The 11475-nt window shown below is 39.3% G+C and overlaps 1 protein-coding gene across 3 annotated transcripts; it reads right to left on the bottom strand.

Moving 5' to 3' along the window:
* Positions 1-3012: 3012 nt before the first annotated feature.
* On the bottom strand, positions 3013-7709 carry LOC122064017 (disease resistance protein RPP13-like). Of its 3 annotated transcripts, XR_006135546.1 has the most exons (3): positions 7615-7709; positions 4054-7113; positions 3013-3382 (listed from the first exon to the last, which is right to left on the bottom strand). XR_006135546.1 is itself a non-coding variant. In XM_042627711.1 (2 exons), the coding sequence occupies exons 1-2, from the start codon at positions 6855-6857 to the stop codon at positions 3354-3356; spliced, it is 1647 nt and encodes a 548-aa protein (XP_042483645.1). In that variant the 5' UTR covers positions 6858-7135; the 3' UTR covers positions 3013-3353. The 3 variants fall into 3 exon arrangements, 1 of the variants encoding a protein (XP_042483645.1); XR_006135547.1 differs by lacking the exon at positions 7615-7709 and having other exon boundaries at positions 3013-3371; positions 4054-7136; XM_042627711.1 differs by lacking the exon at positions 7615-7709 and having other exon boundaries at positions 5240-7135.
* Between the last annotated feature and the right edge of the window lie 3766 nt (positions 7710-11475).

Genomic DNA, 11475 nt, shown 5'->3' with positions numbered 1-11475 from the left:
TTTCAGAATTTTTTTATAGTTAAAAGAAAACCAATTGATACCTAATACATTTTCTATCAGAGTGTTTGTTAAAATTACCTAAAGAGTAAGGGAGAGAAAACTTGGAACGACAATCCAAACACATTTCACTGCATATAACAAACATTTCACAGGTCTTCTTCCAAAGAGCTCCAAGAAAAAATTTTACTTTCTTTTTTCCCCACTCCAAAGTGCATAAACTCTAGATTAACTTGACAAGAAGAACCCTAAATTAGAAAGGAAGAAGAAGAAACCGAACCCTACATACCTTGGGATAGAGGTTCGGACGCCGGAGGAGGGTAGAATCGGAAGCCGGAGGAGGGTAGAATCGCACGCCGGAGGAGGGGAGAATCGCACGCCGGGGAGGGTAGAATGGGACGCCGTAGGAGGGTAGAATCGCACGCCGGAGGAGGGTAGAATCGGACGCCGTAGGAGGGTAGAATCGCACGCCGGAGGAGGGTAGAATCTCACGCCGTAGGAGGGTATAATCGCACGCCGGAGGAGGGGAGAATCGCACGCCGGAGGAGGGGAGAATCGGGTTGCAGGTGGGTCTTCGTCTTCTTGTCCGGCCGAGTGAGTGAGAGGAGTGAGCAGTGAGATGAGAGATGAGAGAGGCGAGATGTGATGAGGGTATGGGTTTAGAAGATAGGAAATAAAGGAGAGGGCAATATTGTCCTCTCACTCAGGGTGGGGGTATTTTGGGTATATTAGAAAAAAACTAACCGATTTTCATTCATTTCTCACGGTCGGCTAACGGCAGGGACCGATTTGAAATTTTTTGAATATTTAGGGGGTGGCTTTGACGTTTCGAAAAGTACAGGGGGTGGCGTTGAATAACGACCGAAGTTCAGGGGGTGGCAATGCAATTTTCTCTATATTTTTTTATGTTTGTAAATCCCTCTCTTTGGTAACTTTTTGTCTCAAACAGTCTAACGATATCATGCTTTTGTTTAAACGTATTGCTTACCTTGTTACGCCAAATTTATGATAACTGATAAAATGTAAATGTTAAAAAGACTTCTACTATGAGAATTCCTCTATGGTTAAAATTATGACATGTAAACTCTGCTCCAGAAATTAAGTTTACTCTTTGGAAGATTATGCATGACAGAATGCCTCTTTCGTCTCTTCTTGTAAGTAGCGCTATGCCCTTTCTGTTCCCAAATGGATGTTCAGCAGAGCAGTTTTTATGGCCAAGGAATACTATAGTAGCAATTCTTTCATGGTTAGGCGAGTCAATACCCTCCATGTGTTTGATGGCTCTGCATTGGGTTGTCCGTGTCCCGCTGGTGCAGGTGGCGTTTTTCGGAGTGCTAATGGAGATTTTCTGTTAGGCTTCTCGGAGTTTTTTGGCTGCATTTTCTATTTGGTTGCTAAAATCTCTCTTCACCGTTCTCTTTTACCAAGGATTTCTTAATGTGCTTGTTGAAGGAGATATTTTTCTTATAATCAACATTCTATCCAAGCAATCAAGAACCTTTTCCCCCTTTTTTTTTTTCGCTAAAGATCATTGAATTAATAGAAATAAAGAATATACAAGAGGAAGGATAAACTCAAAAAGACTTAGACTAAGGAAATGAAATCAACCCCACCTTCGGCATTGCCATCAGCAGGAGAGGACCTCATACCTTAGACTAACAACCCAAAAAGAAAAAATCTTTAGAAAATAACTAAGTGAATCAGAATTTTGGCCGTTGGGCCGCATCCAATTCCAACTCCCTGGAGGTGAGAAGGGGCCAAGTCTCGACAGGGGAATTAGATTCAAATCTTGGCCGTTGGGCCGCATCAGCAGGAGAGAACCTTTTCCCCCTAATTATAATGATCATAATTTTTTTTTAATAAAAATTATAATAATGAGCCAAAAGGTGGGATGTGACCATGGTTGTAACTTGCAAGTATTGGTATCAGATCAATTGTATCAATTAGGTAAAAAAAAAGTAATGGTAAACACAGGTGATCTATCTGCATCAATCCGAACTGGCATCCGATACCAATATCATTATGAGGGATCAATACGAACAAATCTATAAGATCTGTTCAATCCTTTCAAGATCCACGGGGATAGGATTCCTCTCCATAGAGCCAAGGGACCAGAGAGATGGGATGGTGGTGGTGGTTACTTGTAGTGGTGGGGATTTGGGCTAGACATAATTATCTTCTGAATTGTCAACTGGGGGCTCTTCGATCATGAGGTGATTTCTTTTGTGCTAATCCATCTTACAACATCCCCAATTGGGCACTGCAGGCCAATGGTCAACCTACTCCTAAAGAGGGGAGGGGAGGGAGGGGAGGGGAGGGGAGGGGAGGATCATGCACACCCACATGTGGTTGGAGTCGATCCTTAGACCTCCATGTGCCAGCTTCAACTAGTCAATGTTGCTACATGTGCGCTAGGCACTAGAACCACTCCGTTAAAAGGTGATAATCGTCCATGAGATGTGATAAGGATTACTAACCATCTTTTGTAAGGATATTAAAATTCAAATTTTTAAGAGATTCCTTAAATTTATATTTAAGCAATAAAATGTTTTTCCCTAACGTATGGACACATCAGCAGGAGCAACCAATGGGAAGATGTGTGGGAGCATCTTTAGTGCAGGGCAACACAAGCATGCATTGCGGCCATTGAATTTTCACTATCGTTCACTGCCACCCCACTGAGGATTTTTATGCGCTTTTACATATCTTCATTGAAGTAGTTGACAAAACTGAAATTTTTTTTCTGGGGTCTGGGATCAGTTTTTGGCAGCCATACATTCCATGATATTGTTAATGAGTAATCCATGATATTGACAAAGATTACTCATTAAGCATAGCCAATGGCAGTTTGTAAATCTTTCGACATTTTCTTGTAATTTGAGAAAATTGTATTCTAATGCAGAAAAAGACACATAAATTGTGATTGAATTTTCTTTCAAATAGTGAATGGAAATAAAAATCATAGAATACTTTCTATTAATCGTCAACACACTCAAACTCAAGTGCAGTGAATAATCAGTGCCAAGATTTATTTATTTATTTTTCTTGAATATGAAAAATGTCATAACCTTGAGAAGCCGAGAATAACAGGTTCAAATAGATTCCCACAATGCTTACTCATCTTATAGCATGTTATTTTCTAATCTATCCATCACACCCATGCATATAAAATCTTTCATGTTTAATAATGTTTACAAACATAATTTATTTTAATAACTGGATTGCATAAGTCAAATCAAATTAAGAGATATAAAAATCCCAATGGCCATTGCCACCTTCAACCATTTTGCTAACTCTTGAGAATCTGACCATATGCTTCCCATCTGCATTGCTCTGTCAAGCCGTTGTTGTAGTCCTTATTTGATCACTGCCTCCTGTGGACTCTCTGTATAGTCATAATCCAGAAAAAAAAAAAAGAAGGACAAAACTATTAGTTGATCAAAATTAATGTTGCCCAACTCGGTGACTCAGTCATTTTGACCATCACCAAAATTTATTGCTTTGATACTCCCAACTCTCGAGAGGGCAGGCGTATGAGTATGACCAAACTAAGAAGTGAAAATAGGGAGTATGATCCGACTGCCCAATAAGTGGGAAGGGTGCGGGGCGGCCCTGAGTGTGGACCAGGTTATTGTACGGTCTTGATTCTATACAAAATATCCCCCACAAGGTTTCTCTTATTCTGAATTTCAGGTTATTGTACGGTCTTGATTCTATAAAAATATCCCCCACAAGGTTTCTCTTATTCTGAATTTCAGGTTATTGTACGGTCTTAATTCTATACAAAATATCCCCCACAAGGTTTCTCTTATTCTGATTTCATGTGGGTGGATCAGGATAGTACGACAACTTGATCCTCTATGCGGTCTTCCCCTAGTTGAATTTGTATTTTGTTTTTTAAAATTAAAAGAACATCTTATGATGTGTACGTACGAGGGCCCTTTAAATACAAAAATCTTAACAAGAGTACTCTTAATAAAAGGAAATAGAAAAGGAATACTAGGGAAGGGGAAGAGAGAAAACACTTATTAGTGTTCCTGTTGACGAACAACTTACTTGTAATGTGTAGGAATAATAGGACTTGCTGCTCTTCCATTTAATCAAAAAATGGTGACAGAGGGTATGTGCTTTATCTTTTCCCAATCCTTTCCCGTGTCTTTTTGTACTCTCGCTTCGAATTCCCACGGCATGCGGCCTATTTTGAGCTCTTGGAGGATAGTGACGTGTTGCAGCCCATCTGGAAGCATCTTTAATTTTTTGCATTCATAAATAGTTAAAACTTTGAGGAAGGGGAATGCTCCTTGCTCCACCTTCAAATCCTCCAAGTTACGTAACAGAGCAAGATGCAAATTTTGGAGTTTAGCAAAACCTCCTCCAGCACAAATCATTTCCTTTCCTTCAAATGCGTCCCATCCTAATTCGAGAATCTTCAAGTTTGGTAGCTTCTCTAGTGTTGACATTGGTTGGTCGTCTTGCTTTAGATGCGAACCATACAATGTCAACTCTATGAGATATGGTGGAAAATCCTCAGGGGCAGGTATCTTCTCTAGCCTTCCATACAACTCCAATTTGTAGAGGTGCACATGGTGTGAAAACGAAACAAAAGGCAAATAATCTCCGATTTCATATTTTCCCCATTAGTGCAACACTTTAAGTTTTTTCAATTTGTCAATAGAGTTGGTTAATGCCCTCGTATACAAACTCAACTTTCCCTCTATCTGGAGTTCTCTCAGATTTGTCAACTTGTTAAGACCACCTTCTATCCAACTGCCTGCAGGTAGATGTAGCGTCTGGAGGTCCCTCAGATTATCTACTCTGGGTGGACGACGACAACAACTTCGACCAATCTTAGTGACAACCTTTTCTATGCATTCAACTAAATTTGGAGGATGATATATGCCGGAAATAGAAAGATGTCTTAGTTGTTGCATTCTCCATATTTCCTTGGGTATGTGTCTGATGTATGTGTCGGATAGATCTAAAGTTTGTAGATTGCAGAGGTTTCCCATTGAGTGTGGAATTCTTCGTAGTCTGGTTCTACACAAGTTCAAGTACTTTAGAAGGACGAGGCCTCCAATTTCCTTGGGTAAATCCTTAAGAGTTGTCACATACTGTAAATCTAATACTCTAAGCAGATTGAACCCCACATAAAGACCCTTCCACTCATTTTTTTCGAGGATTTTACTGAAGCACAAGAAGGAATGAAGATGGTGAAGAGTGGAACTCGATATAGGGTGCATACCATTGTTGTTTGGATGGATCACAAGCCGACGAAATCTGCTTAGAGAACTAGCGGAACAGTTACTAGTCCCATATATTTCAAGAAGCTTATCTTTCTTGGCTTCTGAAACTGCCAAGTCCCGCAAGAGATCATGGATACGACATTTTTCAACACCTCCATCTGGTCTCCTACTTGCTGCTTGGATCATGCTCCTATCGATCAACTCTTCTAGGTACTCCTCAGCAGTATCTTCCATAGTTTCCTCTCCTCTCTGTAGTATAAACCCCTCTGCAACCCATAATCGAATCAATTTTTCAGAAGAGATCTCATAGTCTTCTGGGTAAAGACCAAAATAGAGAAAACAAGATTGCAAGTAATACGGTAAGTCTGTATAACTCAGAGCTAATATGTCCATGCATTGCTGTGGCCCTTCATTAAGTTGCCAATTCACGCTTTCAACTACTTTGTTCCACACGCTAAGTGTTCGCTCCTTTGTCGATAAGAGACCTCCTAATACCACAATCGCAAGTGGTAATCCACCGCACCTAGCAACCAATTTCCTTCCAACATCTTCCAAATCTTTGGAGTAGCTTCTTTCCTCAATTCTTGCTTCGTATTGAAAGACCTTCTTTGAGAAGAGTTCAAAACTCTCCTTATCACCCAGAAGTCTGAGTTCATATGGAGCAATTAATGGATCAGTATGTTTGGCTACTTCCATAATACGGGTGGTAACCAACACTCGTTGTTGCTTCCTTTCATCCCGATGTGGTAGAAATGCTAACTTTAATGTGTCCCAATCTTCTTTCCTCCATACATCATCGAATACAAGCAGACATCTCCGTTCTTTCAAGTAATTAGAGAGCAAATTCTTCAAATCTTCTTCATTCTTCTTTTCTAACTCCTCCTTCGTGCGCATCATTAGTTGTGCTATGGCCCCAGAGAGAAGATCTTTTATTCTGTATTCTTGAGAGACATAAATCCATGCACAAGAATCGAAAGTGTTCTTGACATCACTCCTATCATAAACTTTCTTAGCAAGGGTGGTCTTGCCTAAACCACCCATACCCACTATGGAAACAACGAGAAGTTGCCGATCGGACTCTTCTTGCTTCAGAAGCGTCGCTAGTTTCTCAATATCTTTCTCAAAGCCAACAACGTCAACTTCCTCTTCCATGTTATCTCTCCTTCTCTTTCGTGCTAAGCAATCATCCAAACGAGTTGAAGTCTCTCCAGTTTCAAGAGTTTCAATCCCGTACTTGGATCTGTTAGCCGAAATCTCTCCAATCCTTCTTTTGATGTCCTCCACTTGATTTCCAAACTTGTGTAGAGTAAAAAGATATTTGCGAGAACCCATAAACCTCTTCACTATATTTCTTTGCCGTTGTCGCACGATTTGAAGCATGTACAAATCAATGATTTCCTCAGCATCGAAAGCTAGGTTTTTCACTTGGCTCACCCACAAGTTCACCCTCCGGTTGCTTCTGCGCTTTTCATCAGCATCTCTTAGGAAGGAGTTAATCCACTCAAGTTCATCGTGCAGAGACAGGATTTGCGTTTTCACTCCACCAAGAAAATCAGCTTCCTGTGATATCAGAGAACCCAATTTTCCTATAAGAAATGAGACAGCGCCCTCCGCCATTTTTAGCAGATATTTGCTTCTTTGTGTGAAGCAGGTAGCTTTTCCTCTGTGTTCCTTACTTGTGAGCGAGCAGCTTCAATATTAACCCTCTACTTCTCTTCTTTCCTCTCTGTCTATTGCACTCGTCCTTTTTGGCCTCTTTTCTTGATGGGTTTTTCCATTGGTCGGTGGCGATCGATATCATTGATTTTCACAAATTATATCTATTGGATTTTGGCCATCCAACTCAAAAGAAGAAAGGTATTGCCCAAATGGCCTGTAAAACAGGTCCATCTAATTAAATCAGGTAGGAAAAACATAGGAGAAACGGAATAAAAGGATTAATATAGAAAGTTCTGAGGTACAAGCTGGTTCCACTGACTATGTTTTTTCAATCCAATAAACAGTAAGGCTATGATTGGTAGCCAAGAGCAGAGAAGGAAAGAAAAGAACAAAATCTAGAAAACAAAAGAAAAGAAAAGAGAAGAAAAATAAAATAAAATAATGAGAAAATAAAAAGAGTATGAATGTTTGGTTATATTAAAAGAGAAAAAAAAAGTTTTAACATTTTCTTATGTTTTATTGAGTATTTATCAAGATTTTTTTTTTGTTTTAACAAAAGGAAACTTCACAATTCCTAAAGTGAATTTTGAAATTCAAAAAATGAATATTTTCTTAGGTGAAGATATACCAAGTGCAAAAAGAAATTCTTAACTCAAGAAAAAAAGTGTAAAACATAGCCTAAAGGAAAAATATATTTAGGAAGAAAGAATGTTACCTCCTCATTTGTGCTACGTTAAGGCATAAAGAGAGAAAAGATTATACTATCTCATGTTGAAGATGTTCGCCCGCATCCTTTCATTGGCCTCTCCCTATCGTGAGATGGCATTCTCTTGCCCATATAATTAATTGAAAATAAAGAATATCTAATCATATGACTTCTATGCAAAAGAGTGTAAGATTATCGCCCCACCCTCACTTTTGTCTTATTTTATGAGATAGCTGTAATATTTTCTTTTCTCATTGTTCTCCTTTTGGTTGTACTCGTTATATAAATATATATATATATATATATATATATTAAAAAATAAATAAAGGGGAAATGGACCTCAATTATGGCATTCGAGCACAAAGCCACAAATAATTCTATGCTTTATTAAAGTGGCTTTTCTATGCTTTATTAAAGTGGCTTTTGACTGTCGGTCCTGTAAAATATATCTTTCTTTCTCCTTTAACACGCTTTATATTCTTTCTTTTAAGGTGTGCTAGAAATTACAAGAGCAAGAAGACTTTGACAGCTCTAGAAAAGCAAACAAAACCATTGTATATTTGGGTAAGGGTAAAAATGATATATAAATGTGCAAGTATTATGGGCATACATTTACGGAGACAGTTTCCCTTCACCCATAGTGAAAGAAAAATTCCTCTTTTTTTTATGAGTCTTAAGTGTTTTGAGATGGATATTGGGAAAAACGGAAAGGGTGTTATTGACTTGGTATAGTAGGGTACAAAATAGTTATAACATTGGATGGATATATTTTTCCTTTACCCATAAGGGAAGAAAACTTTCTCCTATATTATCTATCTGAAAAGGTTGGGTATGTTGTTGACATCCTATAAACTAAGTAGCAATGGTAGCACCCATTGCATCTATTTTTTTCTTCCCATTTTTGAAATGACCCTTTACCGGCCAAACTCTTCTATATGATATCTCATCTGACGTCCTTATTAGTGTTGTCCATTAGGTTACTCTTACACCATCGGTATACCTATTCCTCTCCCATTTACCATGCAATACATATGTAATGGGAATTTCAAATCAGGAAGACTTCCTTGTGACAATCGAAACCAATATTAAGTACATAATTACATATGGGAGAGGACCCCACAAAAGGATCCAAATCGACCCAAATGACTCCATTTCAAGGAAGCACAAACCACAAATAATTCTATCCTTTATTAAAGTGACTTTTGACTCTCAGTGCTTTAAAACATCTCTCCCTAAACCATGTTCCACTCACTTGAAAGTGTCGAACCGACAGGTGCGAGGCGAGGGACCTACGCCTAATAATAATGAGCTATCATAGCAAGGTTCAAGTAAAGAATACGGAACCGGCTAGGGGATCAATCTCAGCCAATTTAATTTTGATTCAGTTGGAATCGGCCAAGAATGGCCTTAACCCTAATAATTCAATATGGAATAACAGACACCGATTCAGTTGGAATCGAAATCTGGATTAGTCAATTCTCTGATCCAATTGGTCTAGGGCCGGCTCCTCTTCATAGATCCCAGAGACCAAAGAGTGGTCCAAAAACTGACCTGACCTAGGGATGAGTATCCCTATGGTTGGGAGGACCTAAGCTGTATCTCGTGAGGGCTGTGTGTCCAAAGATGAAACCCATGGGCAATGGCACAAATGGCATATATGACCCTACTTTGTTTGTGGCAAAGACCAAGCATCGTACCATTCATATTCCAATGAGAGTTAAAACTCATGACTACTTAATTATGAGGCAGTGGTACTTGCCAACCAACCTAACTATATGTGCAAGTAGAACCCAAGCTCTTCTTCTCATGTGTCAAATTTTAGTCCAATCAGAATTAGTCACAAACACAAACCCACTACTTCCTATTAAAAAAAAAAAGAAAAGAAAAAAAGATATATGATGTTTATTGGCAGATTAGTAATTTGAAGTTTGAAGATATGGTTGGACTATTAATGGGGCAGGCCATCTTTGAATGCCTAGTCTCCCCAACCCACAGTGGTGACAGGGAGGTCCAGGTATAGGCTTTTCTCCATTGAGATGGGCAGCTCGAAAACCTACCAAGGATTGTTAAGCTTTGGGCCATGGATTTTCTGGGTCTAATGGGGAATTTCCATAATGCTAGCTTGATGAGGCCCTCCAACAACTGGGGTAAATGGGCTTCTCTGATTAGGTTTAAGTTTGCTTTCATGACGTTCAGTTTCGTAGCTTGGTATGTCTACCGAGGGGTGCCTTTCCATTAAATTAAGAAAGGTTGAAAGAATTTGGGATCCTCCATTAGGATTCTTGTCGATTTTTCCATGCTTCAGTGGAAAATTCTGAATCTCTGGTCACTTGCTCTCCTTCTGCGCTTTGAACAGCCATGTTTGGACTTTCCTTGCTCTGATTATTGGGCTTCTCTTGGGCAGCCTACCCTCTTCCCTCATGGACTGAGGAGGTGGCTGGCTTGGCAAGCTTTCTAGAGTGTCCGCCAGGTGGTGGCGAAATGTGGTAACTGGGAAAAAAGAAACTGCCGTGGTTCCTTTGCCCAGACATAGAAGTGTACAAAATTACTGTCCTACTGTTGAAATAAAAAATCATGTACATCTTAATGCCTTGTCGTGCATGCATTCATTGGCTCCACATTGGTGTAGAGGCCAATAATGATCTCTTGCCTTTTATTTAAATAAGAAAATGTAGTAGAACTACAAATTAAACTCAAGAATCAGTATTGGATCATTTGATTTTGGTCCGACTTGTCCGATTCTTGTACATGGAAATATTTTGAGGCTGATTCAAATGGATTCAGATCCTCTCCCGTGTGGGGGTGCCCAACACCCATCTGATGACTAGAAGCATCCAAGCATGCACCCTAGCTCTTGCGTGCATAACCTAAGGGATTTGGAACCTCTACAACATCCTAGAGCAACAGAGATATCAGTGAGGAGAGAGAGAAATACAAAACAAGATAGGGAAGAGAAACACGTGAGAGAAAATAGGAGAGTGATAGTGAAACAAAACCTTGGCATCTCTACTCCACCAGGGTTGCTGCAGAGGATCCATTTCCCAACCTAAGGAGCTCCTAGTTGTCTCCTAAGGCTTTGGATGTATGCTGAACATTGTTCCATGCAGGAAAAGGTCTGATTTCGATTCAGATTGGTCTAGGCTAATTTTGGATCGTTCTAAATCCCAATATTTTAGGTAGACAATCAATACTTTATTATAATTTGTCGTTATGTTATAAGTTATAACCCGTCAATATTTTTATATATATTTTTGTATTTGTCTTCGCCATATAGCAATTCCATTAAATTGGGATATGGTTTTTGATGTCATTCAACTTTTATTCGTCACAATGATTAATCATTTAATAGGGTAGTAGGATTGTAACTTGTGATTTGCTCAATCTGAAACCTTAGAATTCCATCCTCTTATTAATCTTTTCCCCTACTGAAACTGTTTCAGGAGGAGAAACTTAGGCTCTGTACTGTAACATTCTAAAAAATGGGTTCTGATGTTTTTTTATTTTTTTGAAACAGAAATGAGGTAAAACCTGTATGGAAAGCCCGGTTCAATTTCTTGTTTTTTTGAATTGAACCGGGCACTTATGAGACTTTTGAATCCATTTTTTTGAGCAAAAAATACTTGTTTTTCACTTTTAGAATTCATTCTGAGCAAAAGGCGCCGAAATAGGTATCACTTTAATAGTTATGAGGGTAAAAGGGGAAATTACCCTCAAAACATAACATTGCTATGTTTCACGAACCCTAACTCCATTTTCAGTTGCAGGGGGCGAGAGGCGAGAAGGAGGCGACCCTAACCCCATCCAACAGTTGCAGGAGAAGGAGGCGAGAGCGAGAAGGAGGCGAGAGCTAGAAGGAGGCGAGAAGGAGGT

This window comes from Macadamia integrifolia, unplaced genomic scaffold (genome assembly GCF_013358625.1).
Source record: "Macadamia integrifolia cultivar HAES 741 unplaced genomic scaffold, SCU_Mint_v3 scaffold151, whole genome shotgun sequence".
Classification (NCBI taxonomy): Eukaryota; Viridiplantae; Streptophyta; class Magnoliopsida; order Proteales; family Proteaceae; genus Macadamia; species Macadamia integrifolia.
The sequence above is the reverse complement of the archived record's forward strand: the minus strand, read 5'-3'. Positions and strand labels throughout refer to the sequence as shown.